General features: G+C 49.7%; 1 protein-coding gene and 1 long non-coding RNA gene across 5 annotated transcripts; one reads left to right on the top strand and one right to left on the bottom strand.

The window, feature by feature from the left end:
• Positions 1-698: 698 nt before the first annotated feature.
• On the bottom strand, positions 699-2,428 carry LOC118499289. Its single transcript, XR_004901817.1, has 2 exons — positions 2,361-2,428; positions 699-2,223 (listed from the first exon to the last, which is right to left on the bottom strand). It is a non-coding gene; the product is annotated as an uncharacterized LOC118499289 (long non-coding RNA).
• FLYWCH2 (FLYWCH family member 2) lies at positions 2,110-13,348 on the top strand. Of its 4 annotated transcripts, none has more exons than XM_036019999.1 (4): positions 2,110-2,127; positions 4,017-4,113; positions 10,240-10,672; positions 12,317-13,348. In XM_036019999.1, the coding sequence occupies exons 3-4, from the start codon at positions 10,342-10,344 to the stop codon at positions 12,409-12,411; spliced, it is 426 nt and encodes a 141-aa protein (XP_035875892.1). In that variant the 5' UTR covers positions 2,110-2,127; positions 4,017-4,113; positions 10,240-10,341; the 3' UTR covers positions 12,412-13,348. The 4 variants fall into 4 exon arrangements, with proteins under 4 accessions (XP_035875892.1, XP_028366778.1, XP_035875891.1 ...); XM_028510977.2 differs by lacking the exon at positions 2,110-2,127 and adding an exon at positions 2,230-2,690; XM_036019998.1 differs by lacking the exons at positions 2,110-2,127; positions 4,017-4,113 and adding an exon at positions 2,230-2,690.
• Positions 13,349-16,618: the final 3,270 nt, after the last annotated feature.

Below are 16,618 nucleotides of genomic sequence, written 5' to 3'. Positions count from 1 at the left end.
GATGTGACCCCAGGTAACCAAAAGCTCTTTGAGCTGCTTAATAATTTAAAGAGTGTACCTGGCCCATTGTCTTTGCTCTGTTCGTGTCTGTCTAACTGCTTACCATATGGTATTTGTGCAGATTTTTTTTAATAAACTAAGAACTTTTTAAAAACTGAGGCAAAGAAGAGAAGTAACTGCTGAAATCATGCAGCTAGCAAGTGCCAGAGCTGGTATTTGAACCCATGCATCTGACCCCAAGCTCATGTACTTCCTTTGGCAACATGTATTAAAAGCCTTTAAAATATTCACTTTCTTTGACCTGTTACCAGGGAGAGATGGGCATCAGCACCCCTCACTCCCATCCAAGCTTGTTCCTCAGTTCTTGCCTCACTCTTGAGAGATGAATTCAACTGAGAGACAACACATATAGTGGAAATGAGACAGCAAGTTTATTTATGAAACACATGCAAGCACAAAGCTGCAAGCAGGCACCTGGCTGGTCTGAATGCCCCATGTGTAAATAAAGTTGTTGGTAAATTTGTTCTATACTCTTGGGCCGAGGCTGCAAGTGGGCACTCAGCTAATCTGAGTGCGCTGACTATTCTGGTTCAGGGGTTATAGACCTTAGTCAGCTTCTAGGTTCCCTCTTCCTCTGCCCCTTCTAATCTTGGGGATAATGTACAGCTACAAAGGCTTTCTTTCTTAGCTAGTAAAGGATCTTTTTCTTAAGTGAAATTGCTATAGAGGCTCCCTTTCCCAGAACAGAGTCTCAAAGACTCCCTTCCTCCTGCACACTTTGTGATGTTCAAAACACCTGGCAATCTTACCGGACCCAACTCTGGACTGCCAAATCAATGGCCAAGACATGTCTCCCTCCTCCTCCCTGCCTTAGTTCGCTACCTATCTTACCTAACAGGTGTCTTTCAGGAATTTAAAGAAAGGGGATGATCAGAGGTGTCAGAAATTTATATACAAAGATATTTATGAGAAAATAAAACTAGTAGCAACTAGCAGACAGTGGATGATTAATGGCAAATAAACTCATGAAAGGCTTTGACGAACACTGGAGAATGTCCAGGAAATGACGTGGCCCCAGGAGAAAGGACTTGGGGACAATGGAAGCCATGCAGGCTCAACCTGGGGTGGGAGGGAGGAATCTGCAGAGGCAGGGCTGGGAGAAAGCAGAGAGCCTTTCTTGGGAGCGTGTGCGGGCCCTGTTGCTATTTGGACGTGAGGAGGGGGAAGATATGGACTGGGCCCCGGGGGGTGTGGCTCGGTTGGTTGGGGCAACGTCCCCTTGAGGAAAGGTTGCATTGGGTTCCCCTCCGGTGCCTTCGGAAGGCAATCGACTGAGAGTTCCCTCTCACATCTATATTTTTCTCTCTTTCTCTGAAAGCAATGGGAAAAAAAATGTCCTCGGGTGAGAAAAAAAAATTAATGTGCATATTAGGATGCCAGAGGACAGGAGAGAACTGGAGGACAGAGACGCAGAGCATGCGGAGGAGAACGTGGGAAATGCTCGAGGCCTAGCAGGCAGACCCCTAAGGAGCTGGATCGCACCTGCCCGGGGCCAGGGCGCCCACCCGCAGCAGCTTTAGAGCGACTCTGGAGGGAGGCGGAGGGAAGGGGTGTCAGGGGAGCGTGGGGTTTCCTAGACAGGAGCAGCGTCTTCACTCTGCAAACGCCGAGGACACAGCCAGAAGACCAGGGGCTCCGCCCGGCGGAGGGGAACGGTTGGAAGGAGGAGTCACGCGAGCTGTGTAGGGTCACGGTGAACGGAGGGCCGGGGGCACCGTGCGGGAGGGGAGGCGAGGCGTCGGACCACGCACAGAGGCTTAGTGCTCGGGGACCCCAGATCGTCAAGGCGGGAGTCAACTCGGATGATGCTGGGACTGCTCGGCCCAGCACCTGCCAAGCGTTCAGGAAAGCAGCGCCATGGCCCCGCAACTTCCTGTACGGGAGTATTCCAGGTCTCCACCGCACAGGGTGGTCGGAGAATGACAAGTGTCCAGTGGCTGCGAGAAGGACTGATGGACGAGGTCCGGACTCGATGGGCGACGGCAGGACGAGTGGGGACCTCTGGGCCAATGGACGAGGGCTGGACCAATGTGCGAAGGTTTGACCCATCAGTGGGCTGGACCTACGGTCAGGGGCGGGACCGGCGGACGGGGGAGGGTCCAATACTGAGGATGCTGGGCCATCCAGGATGCTGGGCTGGGCGGAGTCAGTGCCTTCCAGGAGCTGAAACAGAGACCTACCCTTCGCTCTAGCAGGAAAGAGACCTGATTGAACGAGGCCTTTAAAAAATTCCCCAGCTTCCTCCGCAAGGATCTCGGATCACACCCTTGGGGATGCCCGAGGGTCGCAGTTAAACCCACTTGCTTAGTGCTGGGGATTTGCAGCAGAGGATCCAAATCCAGGCCTCGGAGTTGCCGACACCACCGTCTCGCCCCCCACCCCACGCCCCCTGCCTCGCGGATTGGTCAGGTCGCTAGTTCGGCGCCGTTCTGGGAAGACCTGGAAAAGCGGAGTTTACCCAAGGAATAGGGTCCCCGCGTCGCTACTGCGCATGCTTGCGTCGTGACCCTAGCTTGAGGTGACTGCCACTATCAAGGCGAGGGCTGCAGGCACGGAAGCTAAGGGACTTGCTGAGGCTCAGTGGCCGGAGAGGGAGGGCTCCTCTGCGGTTGCTGACCTGCCGGTGCCTGGTAAGGACGGGCCACAGCGGGTCCGGAGGGGTCCTGGGTCCCCTGGCGGATGCGCCCCTCCCGGCAGGGGTCTTTCTTGGTTCCTAAGGGCTGCTGATCCTGGGAGTTTCCCCTGGCTCTGCGTCGCTGCGCTCAGGCCCCCTCCCTGTTCATCATCTGTGGTACGTCTCCTTTCTCCTCGCTCCACCTTTTCCCAACCCAACCGACCCCGGGACGGAGCCCTGACAGACACCCTAAATCAGGGAGCCCCACATTGGCCTGCCTTTCCTTGACCCCACCCAGTACTTCTCCCCTCCCTGCACCCATCTGGGGCCCCGTCCCACCCTTGTGGCTCCAGAGGTCCCCGCAGGGATGGCAGAGAGTTGGAGGTGTGTGATATTGGGGCGGGCGACACACTCAAAGGCTTGGTCAGGAAGCAATGGAAATGATTGGAGATAATGGGAGCTGGGGCCATTTGGGCGCGGTGCAGACAGGTGTGATGACAAATTACAATGGGTAAAGGACGAGTAAAAGTAACTAATATTCTGAGCCATGGTGATTAGGGGAAAGGCGGTGCCATGACATGAAATTCCCACTTTGGAGAAGCTCTTCCCTGCATACTGTAGAGTAGCAGTTCTTGAGTTTTTTGGATCACTGCTGCTTTGAAAATCTCCCTGTAAGGATATGTACCTGCACAGCTAAGCTGGCCCATCATCCCACCAACCATCCATTCACATCCCTCCATGAACTGCATGGGACAGTGATTATGGGGGGCGGGGGCAGCTGTCAATATCCCTGGGAATTTTTTTTTAAATCCTCACCCAAGGATGTTTATTGATTTTAGAGAGAGAGGAAGGGAGGGGCACAGGAAGGGGAAAAGAGAGAGAGAAAAAAACATCAGTGTGAGAGAGAAACATCAGTCGGTTGCCTTCCATATGCACCCTGGCTGGGGAATCGAACCCCCAACCTAAATATGTGCTCTGACAGGGAACTGAGTCAGCAACCTTTTGGTAAATGGGATGATGCTCCAGCCAACTTAGCCACCTGGACTGGGAACTTTTTATTTCATTTTAAAGACTTTTATTTATTCTTAGAGAGAGGGGAAGGAAGGAAGGGAGAAAGAGAGGGAGGGAAACATTGATCAGTTGTTAAACCGGCCTGCAACCCAGGCATATGCCCTGATGGAGAATCGAACCAGTGACCTTTCATTTTGCAGGACCACGGTGCCCAACCAACTGAGCTACACTGGTCAGGGCTCACTGGGAACTGTTTAAAACAACCACTTAACCTTTCACCTACCTGTTATTAAGAACCCCTGCTAAATTCACCACTATTCCTATTACACAGGTGAAACCAACCCAGAAAGGGTAAGGGGTTTGCCCTCACAGCAGAGGACACAAGTGTTGATGGACATTGATGGTATTTCTCTCCCATAAGTATGAAGGTAATTCTGCTGATCCATCACCAGCCACCGGGCAGGGCTCCCACCTTTCAGAATCTCACCAGTAAGGTATTGGACCTCCCATTAGTTTCCTATTGCCTCAAATTACCACAAATTTAGTGGCTAAAAACAACACAGCTTTGTAACCATCTTACAGTTCTGGAGTTCAGATGTCTGATTAGGTCTCACTGGGTTAAAATCAAAGTGTGAGCAAGGCTGTTGCTTCCTGGGAACTCTAGGAGAGACCATCTATTTTTTGTCTTTTCCATCTTCTAGAGGCCTCCAGCATTCCTTGGCCCAGGGCCCCCTCCACAGCCAGCAACACTGAATTTCTCTGACCCTGCTAATATCAGCATATCTTTCTCTGACTCTCTTCTTCTGCCTCTCTCTCCTGCTATTTAGGATCCCTTTGATTGCACCCACGTGGATAATCCAAGCTAATCTCCTACTTTAGTAACCTTAATTCCATCTGAAAACTTCATTCCTCTTTGCTACATAAGGTAACATTTGCAGGTTCAGGGATTGGGACCTGGACATTTTGGGGAAGCCGTTATTCTGCCTCCCAAAGATCTGATGATGTCTCAGAGGCTCCTGCCAGTTCTTAACATTGTGTGAGCCATCTTTAACTCCTGGCTCTCCTTTGTGCAGACCAGTGTCATGGCAGCTGGTTGGGATAAGTGGAGACTGAGGCCGCAGCAATATAAAACCACCAGGTTACACAGTTATGGGGAGCATGTAAACCGAATGGAGTAAGGTAGCTGTTAAGCCTTTTGATCTTTTTAATTTGTTTCTGCTTCACTTTTTTTTATCCTCACCTGAGGATATGCTTATTGATTTTAGAGACAGGGGAAGGGAGGGAGAGAGGGAGAGAAACATCAATGTGTGAAAGAAACATCAACTGGTTGCCTCTTGCATGCCCCAACTGGGGACCTGGCTGGCAACCCAGGCATGTGCCCTGACCCAGAATTGAACTAGTGTCCTTTTGTTTCGTAGGCCGATGCTCAATCCACTGAGCCACACCAGCCAGAGCCTATTTTTTTTTAAAAAAAGTTTTATAACCCCTGGTTGGTGTGGCTCAGTGGATTGAGCACTGGCCTAGGAACCAAAGGGTTGCAGGTTTGATTCCCAGTCAGGGCACATGCCTGAGTTGCAGGCCAGGTTTCCTGGTGAGGGGCACGCGAGAGGCAACCACACATTGATGTTTCTCTCCCTCCCTTCCCCTCTGTCTAAAAATAAATAAAGAAAATGTTTTAAAAAAAGGAGTTTTATAACTAGCTCTTACAAGTAAGTTTATGATCTATTTAAAGTTAATTTTTCATGTGGTGTAAGGAGGGAGCTCATCTTCATTCTTTTGTATTGGATATCTAGGTATTCCAACACTCCACATTTGTTGAAAAGTGTGTTCTTTCCCCCTCATCAAGGGTCGGACTTAATCTTTACCTCCTGAAAGGGGAAGTGTTTACTTTTTGGAATTATTCATGAAGATTACTTGTCCCTTCTCCCCCATTTATTTATTCATTCAATTATTCATATCGGTTTGGACTTATGGAAATGTATTTTATTCTTTGGGCTATACCCTGAGAACTTCCTCTGAGGTTCTGGATGAAGTTTTCTCTGTAACTGGCATTTCTTAGTTTAAGCCTCAGCTGCTCAGGGTGGAGCAGCTGAGGAATGTTGGATCTGGACCAGCCAGACTGGGTTCGAGTTTTGGCTCCGCTCCCTCTGCTGTCCCGGGCCACTTATTTAAGTCCCTGGGCCTCTCAGTCCTACCAGGGGCAGAGCAAGGGTGATGGTGACACTTGGAAGGAAGGTTGTTGGGTTATGTGTGGCACTGCAGGTGTGGACTAACGTCATGGGGTTTTTGTTCCTGCCTCAGACCCCAGCCTGAGAACCAAGGACATGGCTCTGGGCGGGTCACTTTAATGTTGAACAGGGACAGGAATGCGAGAGGAGCAGGGTGTGTCCTCTCTTTCTCATTTATTTTGAATTCTGGTTGTTTATATTAATCTTTACTTTTAAATGTTAATTACTTTCCCATTGTAAGTGTAGTTCATAAACATTACTATTTGGGGAAAATAATGGAAAATTAGAAAAAATTATAGAAAACTAGCAAAAAATGAAATCCCTCATTCCCACCACTAACATATTGATAAATTACTTTTTAGTTAGCTTGAGTGCATTTTTATATAGTTCTTCGCAAACAGACTAGAAAGCACCTGCTTTTTAAGTTAAGAACAAGTCAAATAAAATTAGTAAACACATGACAAATATGACTGGAATGGAGAATAAATAAAAGGAAAGACAAGTGGGTTGAGAGAGAAAGACACAAGACAGGGACCAAAGTTCTTGGTCTTAGTTTTTGTTTTTTGGAAAAATGCACAGTTGTTTAGCCTAGAAAAGATCATCTTTGCTAAACGTGGTCATTGGACTTTCTTTCTAACGATGCTTTTTTTGTAAATCAGATATAAACACTTTAAAGCCTTATATCCTTTTCCTTTGTCACCCCTTGTGTCCTCTCCTTTTTAAAAAGTATTTTTATTTATTTTTAGAGAGGGGAAGGGAGGGAGAAAGAGAGGGAGAGGAACACTAATGTGTAGTTGCCTCTTCAGCGCCTCTCACTGGGTACCCGCCCCACAACCCAGGCACGTGCGCTGACTGGGAATCGAATGGGCGACGCTTTGGGCTGCAGACCAGAACTCAATCCACTGAACCACACCAGCCAGGGCTTTTTTTTTTAATCTTGGTAAAATGGTTCATTTTAAGGAGCAACATCCCTATGTTTTGGCCTTCTAGAATACTGTTGCTAAAGGTTTAAATTGAATTTTCCACAATACAAGGGTGAATTAAATTGTGCTCTGGCACTTTATAAGGGTCTTTACATCTGGTCTCTAAGCTGATGGTTTCCACCTAACAAATGGAAAGAAAACAAGAAATACAATTATTTGAAAGCTTTGCTTGTAGCTATGAAAAATGTATGTAGAAAACAATGCAGAAATGAAAGCAGTTTGTGATAGGATGGTAGGATTATGCAGATTTACTTTTATTGTTTAATGTATTCTGTATAACTTTTTCAATGAAATGTTTCAAAATTTTAAAATAAACTCAATATAATCTATCTTATTGCTTTCCTTTGATTAGAAAACTAAATCCAGATAAACTGTGTAGTGTCTCAGCAGTGTGGAAGAGCTGTTTATTGTGCAGGAATATGTTTTCAAACTGGTAGCTCTTGGATGGTGGTTTCCATGAGCATTTACCTTATTTTATTTTTTATTTGAATGATGATCTAAAGAAAAAAAATTGTATAAGCTTATTCTGGCTCCCCGGATAACAAGCAGAGCTTTTGGAACTGTGGAGGCAGCGGTGCTAAGATCCACCTGGCTTGAGGGCTCCTTACTAAGCAAACAGCCTCTAGTCTTGTGCACAGGCCCTGTGTGCGCCTCCCTTCTGGAAGCATGCTCTTGGTCTGAACGTGCATGGAAGGTTGGGATCAAGATATAGGGATACCACGAGCTATGATTTTTTTACTGATTTTATTTATTTATTTATTTCTAGAAGAGGGGAAGGGAGGAAGAGAGGATGAGAAACATCAATGTGTGGTTGTCTCTCATATGCCCAGACCAGTTCTCATGCACTGGAGAACTGGCCTGGAACCCAGGCATGTGCCCTGATTGGGAATTGAATTGGGGACCCGTCAGTTTGCAGGCCGGCACTCAATTCATTGAGCTACACCAGTGAGGGCGCTATTATTTATTACCATGCTCTATGCCCTTTTGTGCTGACTTGTGCCTGCCCCCAAATTCATATGCTGAAGTTTTAATCTTTAGGACCTCAGAATGTGACTATATTGGAGATAGGGCCTTTAAAGAGGAAATTTAGGTTAAAATGTGTCATATTAGCTTGGCCTTGATCCAGTACGAATGGAGTCCCTATAAGAAGATATTAGACTGTGAAGCTTCCGTCCAAGATGGAGGTGTAGGTAAATATGTTTTGCTTCCTCGCACAACCAAAAGAAGGATAACAACCAATTTAAAAACAAAAAACAACCAGAACTGCCAGAATATTGAACTGTATGGAAGTTCGAAAACCGAGGTGTTAAAGAAGAAACATTCATTCAGACTGGTAGGAGGGGTGGAGATGGGCAGCCACGTAGGAGAGGATGCGTGGCAAGGCAATGGCTGGTGGACCGGGTGGTCCATGCACGTTTGCATGCAGATAAACCAGGAGAAACTACTGGGAAGTGAGACAGACAGTGCAACCCAGGGTTCCAGTTCCAGGAAAGAAAGCTTCAACAACCTCTGGCTGTAAAGTCTGTGGGGTTGCAGCAGTGGGAGAAACTGCCAATCTCACAGGAGAGTTCTTTGGAAGGACCCACGGGGTCCTAAACATACACAAGCCCACCCACGCAGGAATCAGTACCTGAAGGGCACAACTCCCTTGTGAGTAGTGAGGGAATGACTGACAGTGGGGCAAGAGCTGAGCAAGCAGCATTGTTCTCTCTGACCCCTCCCACATACAGCACCACAACACAGAGATGTGGGTTGCCCCACCCCCAGCGAATACATAAGGCTCTGCCCCTTACAACGTAACAGGTGCACCTAGACAAAGAAATATGGCTCAAATGAAAGAACAGATCAAAACTCCAGAAAAGCAACTAAGCAACGAAGAGATAGCCAACCTATCAGATGCAGAGTTCAAAACACTGATAACTAGGATGCTCTCAGAAATGACTGAGTATGGACACAAAATAAAGAAAGAAATAACCCTGGCTGGTGTAGCTCAGTGGTGAACTGAGCGTGGACTGTGAACCAAAGGGTCACTGGTTCAATTCCCAGTCAGGCACATGCCTGGGTTGTGGACCAGGTCCCCAGTGGGGGCCATGTAAGAGGCAACCACACATTGATGTTTCTCTCCCTCTCTTTCTCCCCACTTCCTCTCTCTCTAAAAATGAATGAATGAAATCTTTAAGAAAGAAAGAAAGACTATGCAAAGTGAAATAAAGAAAAATATACAGGGAACCAAGAGTGAAGGAAAGGGAAGGGATCAATGATTTGAAACAGAAGGAAGAAATAAACATTCAACCAGAACAGAATGAAGAAACAAGAATTCAAAAAAAATGAGGAGAGGCTTAAGAACCTCCAGGACAACTTTAAATATTCCAACATCTGAATCGTAGGGGAAGAAGAAGAAGAAGAGGAAGAAGGAGAAATTGAAAGCTTATTTGAAAAAATAATGAAGGAAAACTTCCCCAATCTGGCAAAGGAAACAGACTTCCAGGAAGCTCAGAGAGCTCCAAAGAAGTTGGACCCAAGGAAGCACACACCAAGGCACATCATAATTACATTACCCAAGGTTAAAGATAAGGAAAAAATCTTAAAAGCAGCAGGAGAAAGGGTGAGGGTTACCTACAAAGGAGTTCCCATAAGACTGTCAGCTGATTTCTCAAAAGAAATCTTGCAGGCCCTTCTTGGAGACACCTCCCAGGGCCAGGGACTCTGGTCTGCAGAGTGTCAGGGTGGAAAGGTTCTGGGAATTCTGGGAGGGTCAATGACCTGAGCCCACGTCCCCACTCTCTGTCTTGGATGCAGGGACTGTTACCCTGGACAAGGTACAGCAGGTGTCGGTCGTGTGAGGTTGGGCTCCGGATCTTCCTCAACTAGACTCCCAGCTCTGCTGCTTCCTGGCTGCGTTAGCTGCCCTGGCCTGGCTCAGTGTCCTCATCTGTAAACTGGGTCAGTAACAATGTTAACTTTTATAACACAGGGGCTGAAAGGTTAAATGGAAAAACCGTTGAAACACTTGGCCCCATCCTCAGTACCTTCAGGCCTCGATTCGTAGTAACTCAGTGATCAGTATCTTTATCCCCCAACAGTGCTGCCCTCTCCGCCCCCTGCCCCAGGAGCCCTGTGCTTGGCACATTTTACACTGGGAGCTGGGGGGAGTGAGGTTTGGATGGGGGAGGTGACACACTCACTGCTGCCAAGAGAGGAGCTGGCCAAGCAGAAGCAGCTGCCCAGGCTTCTCCGGCTGTGTCCAGGTCCGTGCCCATCCTGGTGCCCCGTCTGCCCAGTCTGCACCCCGGGTCCCTTCTGAGCCCCAGGCTTCACTGATGGGGGCTGTATCCTCTCTTAGGACAGAGCCCCTGGACTGCCAGCTCCCTTGCCAGGGAGGAGGAGTAGAAGTCCATCCACTGGGGCCTGAGCGCGGCCTGGGGGATAGGCTGTTGGTCCCAGGATGCCTCTGCCTGAGCCCAGCGAGCAGGAGAGTGAGAGTGTGAAGGCCGGTCAGGAGCTGTCCCCTGAGTCCCCTGGGGCTGGCACCGATGTTATTCCTACAGCCCCCAAGAAGCCCAGGAAGTTCTCCAAACTGGTCCTGCTGACAGCCTCCAAAGACAGTGCCAAAGTGGCCGCAGCCAAGCGCAAAGGAGTGCACTGCATCATGTCTCTGGGGGTGCCTGGCCCCACCACCCTCGCCAAGGCCCTCCTTAAGATCCATCCTGAGGCCCAGCGTGCCATTGAGGCAGCCCCCCAGGAACCTGAACAGAAATGCAGGAAGCTGGATGCTGGTGAGGCCCTGGTCCCTGAAAGCAAAACTAAGCAAGACCTCCCTGGGGCGGGAAATCCCCTGATACCTGGGCAACCAAGGTGATAGACAGGCTGGGTCGGCTCTGGAAAGAGTGTGCCTGTCTTATGAATGTGTCTGTGTATGTCCTGCTTTTCACAATACATCTCATTGTAAATCTCTGTGTGTTTGTAGCCTCCCTACATGTGTGTCTAGGGTTCTGTGTCTACATATGTGTTTGCCTAGGAAGGTGTGTCTGTGTATATCATTGTGTCTCCTTGTCCCTGGGCCTATTTCTGTCCATGTCTGCTAGTATGTGTTTGCGTATTTATGTGTCTGGGGGTCTGTGTGTGCATGTTTCTGTGCAGAGTCTATTTGAGGCCCCAACTGGAATGCCCCCAGCCACTACCCCCTCCACCGGGCTTGGTGCAGATGACAATGGAATGTAGAATCCTGAGGGATGTCTGGGGGAGAGGATGCCTAGTTGTTGGGAAGGAGATGAGCTGGGGTTTCTTTTCAACTGGAAGTGGGTCTGCCATGCCCTAAGAAGACAGAGAAAATAAAAGCCACAGCAGTTGGCTCTGTTTGCTGCCTATGAACAGGCAGCCCCCTTGGAGTTAGTCAGGGCACTTGGACTGGCAGCCAGTCTCGGGGAAGGGAAACCAAAGCCTCTTGGTTTCCATCATATGTAGCTGGGCAGTGCAATTGACCCCACCTCATTGATGGAAATTTACTGGGGAGTGCTCTGAAGTCAGAGGGGAGCCCTACTGTTTCCCCAAGGCTAAGACTTCAGGGCTCCTGAGATTGGGGCACCCCAGCTACAGGCCGGGAGCTCACAGGGGACCTAAGGAACCCCTCACCTTCCATCCCTTGCTGGAAAGGAGCTGCAATCAGGGAGTCGGGGACCTCAGCTCCCCAGAACCTGGAGGCCCCGTTGCAGCACCCCCAGCTTACCTTGGGAGCACTTCTACCAGCCAGTTCTGGTTCAGGTGTCTCTGTGTGTCTACCTGCTTCCTGCCAGCCCCAGGGGTGAAGGTTGCTGCCCCATGACCTGTTGGGCAGCAAGGCTCAGACAGGCAAGTTACTACCTTGAAGCCACCCGCTGATCGTGGCAGAAGGTGAAACGGGAGCATCTGGCTCAGAGTTCATGCTTCCTGCTTAACTCAGTGGGTTGGGTAATCTACAAGGTCTTTTCCACCCTGTCTGAGACCTCTGCTTAGCCATCTGCCCAGGTTCTGGAGCTACATGGGCCCCACTCCACTCATGCTACTGTGAGAATTAGAACAAAGCCACCCTTCCTCAGATGGAGAACAGAACAAGGACTGCCTCTCAGCCACACAGTCTCCCTTAGGCAGGCACTCCGGCAGTCAACAGCTCCCTCAACCTGCCGCCCCATCTTCACCACTGTACCTAATCCATACCTTCTCCATCTCTTGCTCCACCCCAGGCCAGGAAATGGAGATAGCAGCAGGTTCCACGTGCTCAGCCCATACTTGGTCCAGAGTTTCCTGGAAATTACTTTAGCAGCCTCGGTGGCCTTTGGGAGCATATCTCTTGAGTGGCAATTATTTCTTTAAGTCAGTCTGTGGAAACCCCCACCCCTCCCTTTTCCTCTGACACCAGCCTGACCCACCCCCTTCTCTTCCAGAAGGAAAAGAAGACGGAAGGTTGGCAGGGAGGCCTGCCCCCAGTCCTGCAGTGGGCGGGGAGGAGTCCTCTGTGGGGCCCAGCAAGGCCTCGTAACCCTGACAACTGCAGGCGAAGCATCCTTGATGAGTGGTGAATTTGGCTGTGACTTCTGGCTGGGGCCCTGTCCCTGGCTGATTCTCACTCTTAACATCACGTAATGTTTTTCAGCTCAAGCGCAATTTACTTTTGTAAGCAGGGAAAAAAAATATGAAAACAGAATAAAATGAGCTGCATGCTAGATCCCATCATGAACAGGTTGTATAAATTCCAGGATTCTGGATCCTTTGAGGCCCAACTCCAACCATCCCCCATCCCCTGGGACCCTGCCCACCTTACCAGCCCTCACAGGGCCCTTCCCTGGGGCTGCCTGGTTTGGGCTATCTCTCAGCCCTGGGGTGGCTCTCGGGGGGCTCCATCCCTCATAACCTCATACCCTGGGGCACTTTCAGTCTGGAAAACCAGCCACTGGCCCAGAGACCAGGTGGGATCCCTGAGGTTCCCCTTCCTTCTGCCTTGGTCTGAAAGTAGGCAGTGGGACCTCTAACCCTGATCCTCTAGGAATCTTGTCCAGCCCCTCCCTGACTCTCCTTCCATGGTTGTTCCCTTGCTGGAGTGTCAGCCTGTTCCTGTGGGACTCTCAGGAGCCTCACCTACTCCAGGCAGCCACACGGGACTGACAGCCCCCTGCACAGGGTCCCTGCAACCATGGCAGCCCAGGGTTCTACTGAGGAGGGGGTGGGCCTGCAGTGCAGGGGTAGGGACCGTGGCAGAGGTGTGCGATAGGTACTCCCATCATGCTCCTCCCAGGAGGTTTTGTGGGCTGAGGGGGATAACCAGGACCCTGAGCCCCTCCCCAGCCCCTGGGAGCTGCCCCTGCTAGAGGAGGAGGGGAAGAAACACAGTTTGCCTTCACTGGAAGTCAGGATCTCCCAGAGCTCCCATGGGGAAGGTTTCCACCCCCGTTGCTTCACCACATGTGGCCTCATCCTTTGAAAACTGCCACCGGGCACAAGGAAATGGCTTATTTTTTAAATGTAGGGTTTAGAGGCCTTGTGTAATCCGTAATCAGTATCTATTGACGCCCTCCCAGGAGAGGGAGACACTTAGCAGTTTCCTTGCCCACTCTCCATTTTACTATTTTATTTTTATAGCATGTTTGTTTATAATATTTGTATTCTATAACCATAATTTGAGGTGTTCTTTTGTCTTAATTCTATATTTAAATAGATTCCTCTTATCCTCCAATTCCGCCTTTCCTCAGTTCTGAGTCATCCTTTCAGTGGGCTTTGTCTGATGGTAAGAATGCAGGGGGAATTGCTCAGGGCCTAATGTGTGACGGTGGAGTGCCACTAGAGAAGCAGCAGTGGAAAAGAGGATGTGAGGACAGGGAGCAGGCAAGGCGTGACTTCGGCCTCTCAGCCTGATGTCCAGGCAGGCCCAACCTGGGTGGGTCAGAGAGGATTAACCCTGGCCCACCCACTCCCTGAACTTTAGAGTCGCATTGTTGACTTCTGCTATTATCAGGGAAGCCTCAAGCTGGGTTCTTCTGTCCCCAGCGAGGGGCCTGGCTGACTTGGTGGCCACTGGAGGCTGCTTGAGGGCACAGCAAGGACCCAGCTCCCTCCTGAGTGGCAGGTGGTGTCCATTGTCTGTCTGCAAGGTGTTCAGTACCATGAGGCAGGAAGCTACTGCTGAGCCAGCGGGGAGCACACTCTGGGGCCAGTGGTGTCAAGATTTCCTTTATTTTGAGACATTTCAAACTTCCATAAAAGTTGAAGGAACAGTGCAGGTGACATGGTGTAGCCCTCACCTAGATTCACCCTCATCTCTCCCCCTTTCCCTCTACCTGTCTGTCCAGAGTGGGGTGCCTGGGATCTGGGTCACAGCTCTGGACTCCCAGGGCTAGACAGGAAACATGGAGCTATCTGACTTGTAAGTTTATGAAAGCTGAGGCTAAGGGCTGACCAGGAGAAGGCCAGGTACGCCACAGCATCTGACAGGGTCCTGACTCGGTGGGCTCAGGGAGGCCCTTAGAGGGAGCTGAAGGGTGAGAAAGGTGGGCCTGAGAGGGTTAAGTGTAGGGCCCAGAGGGAGCAGGGAAGGAAGACCTGGAGGCAGGCATGGTGGGCAGGTGCTGGTGGCTCAAGGCCTGGAGTCCAGAGTGAGGGTTTCAGATTTACCATGGATATTGGGAGTCAGGGGAAGGATTCATGCAGAGAAGGGACATGGTCAGCATCATTACACAAAACTCCCCCAAGCACCATTAGGAGGGACTGGTAGGGTCCAAAGTGGGAGCTGGAAAGCCATTGAAGAGGCCCCACAGCCTGGGTGAAAGGAGAGGGAGGGGAGGTAGGAGAGCATGGAAGGAGGCTGAGCCAGGCTTAGTGACGGATCGTTTTGCTTGGGGGACTGAGCATGAGGGAGAGAGGACTGACCTGCCCAGCTGAGGGGTGACAGTGTCACCCACCAGGAGGAGGAGGGGCAGGGGAAGTGACCCATTCTGGTTCCACACAGTTGGTATTCTGCCGGATGATTTCGTTCCTGTGAGGAAAGTGGTTCCCAGGAGTGTCCAACGAAGCAGAAAATTCTCAGAGGTCGAAGATGACGCTGCCAGCTCCTACTCGGTGTGTGGGAGGGTGGTGCATTAATTACGGTGGGGATGAAAAGTGAATAGGATGATCACACATTTCCTTTTTTAAAAGAGCTTTTATTCATCTTCAAACTAAAATAAAAGGTAATTCATAGTCATTGAAAAATAGAAAATAGATGATGAAAAAATATTACAAACACATTTTGTAACCCACCATTTATAATCCATGTTTCATATTCAGAAAATTGAGATGATACAGCTCATACGTTTTCTTAATGATTTTCTAACATCCTTTTACTAACTGCACAGCACACCACTGCAGGGATGGGTTTGTCCAGCCAGTTCTGACTGCGGGAGTATCCCAATTGTTTCTACATTGCTAACAATCTTTTAAAGCAGCGATTTGCAACCTTTTCCATCTCATGGCACACAAAAAACTAATTACTGAAATTCTACAGCACACCCAAAATGATATGTTTTTTGCCAGTCTGACAAAAACAAAGCTCGAATTTTGATTTATTCACACTGCATGGATGTGTTGCTGTTGTGATTTATCTGACAATCTAAGGGAACAGAGGTCAGTGCCCCTCAATAGTCAGGCACTGCATGTTTTAAAAGTTCCGTGTGGCACGCGGGTTGAAAATCGCTGTTTTAACTGTAGCTTTCCTAGGACAAAGCTCTTGAAGTGAGGTTGCCAATGAATACCGAACTGTCCGACATTCTTGCAAGCACCTGGTTCTATCATTAAAAAGAAAAAAATAGCACCCTCCACTTTCCTCTTGTACGCACAGCTTTTATGTGTTTTCTCCTGGGGGGTGAGTTTCCCTTGGTTGCTTTCGAGAGTTCGGGGGAACCTTTGTGGCTGACGCTCTTAGCAGCGCCCCGCCCCCCACGTAGGGGGCGTAAGCTGACTCAGCGGCGATCCAGGTGCCTCGCCTATACCTGGGCTGTGAGGGCCGCCAGGTGGGCCGTTTTTCGGCAGTGTCTGTTTATCCTACTCTACGAACCCAAGACGCACGCCCAGACACCTCAGGGATCCGGCACCGGCTCTAAAGTGCGGTCTGCAGGGGGAGATGGTGGGCGATTGACCGGTGAGGGACCGCTACCAGGAGAATGCGACTGCCATCTTCCCACCCTAAAGTCTAGCACAAGTTACAGGCAACGCTCCCGCCTATTTTATTTCCCCATAGCACGTACGTCTTTTTCTTTTAATTCAAATTTTACTTTTCAACTACAGTTTACATTCAATGAGCCGGTACTACTTATAACAGACCATCAGCTCAGTGTTTGTATCTATTACTTCCTGCCCATCCCTAATAACACAAGCTCCACATCACTAGGGCGGGGAGCTTTGTTGATTTTGGTCCCTGAGGTGGCAGGTGTGGAGAACTGGAAGATGGGCAGGCTGAAAGGTGCGGAGTGCGAAGGGGTACAGGACTGGGAGTGCAGGTGGAGAGCAGATATTTGGAGCTTGGAGAAGTGTAGGAGCGAGAAAGACGTGGAGGATGCGGGGAACGGGGCAGAGCACTGAAAATGTCGAGGATGGGAAAGGGTGCGGGAGAACGCGGAGAAGAAACAGATTCGGGGATAGAACTCGCGGAGGATTCGGAGAATAAGGGAACCAGAAGCCGGCGGGAGGATCAACAGTAGGGCCCTGCAGGATGTGGACAT

The sequence above is a fragment of the Phyllostomus discolor genome, chromosome 3 (assembly GCF_004126475.2).
Source record: "Phyllostomus discolor isolate MPI-MPIP mPhyDis1 chromosome 3, mPhyDis1.pri.v3, whole genome shotgun sequence".
In the NCBI taxonomy this organism is placed as follows: domain Eukaryota; kingdom Metazoa; phylum Chordata; class Mammalia; order Chiroptera; family Phyllostomidae; genus Phyllostomus; species Phyllostomus discolor.
Note: the sequence above shows the minus strand (reverse complement) of the source record. Positions and strands in the feature narration are given on the sequence as shown.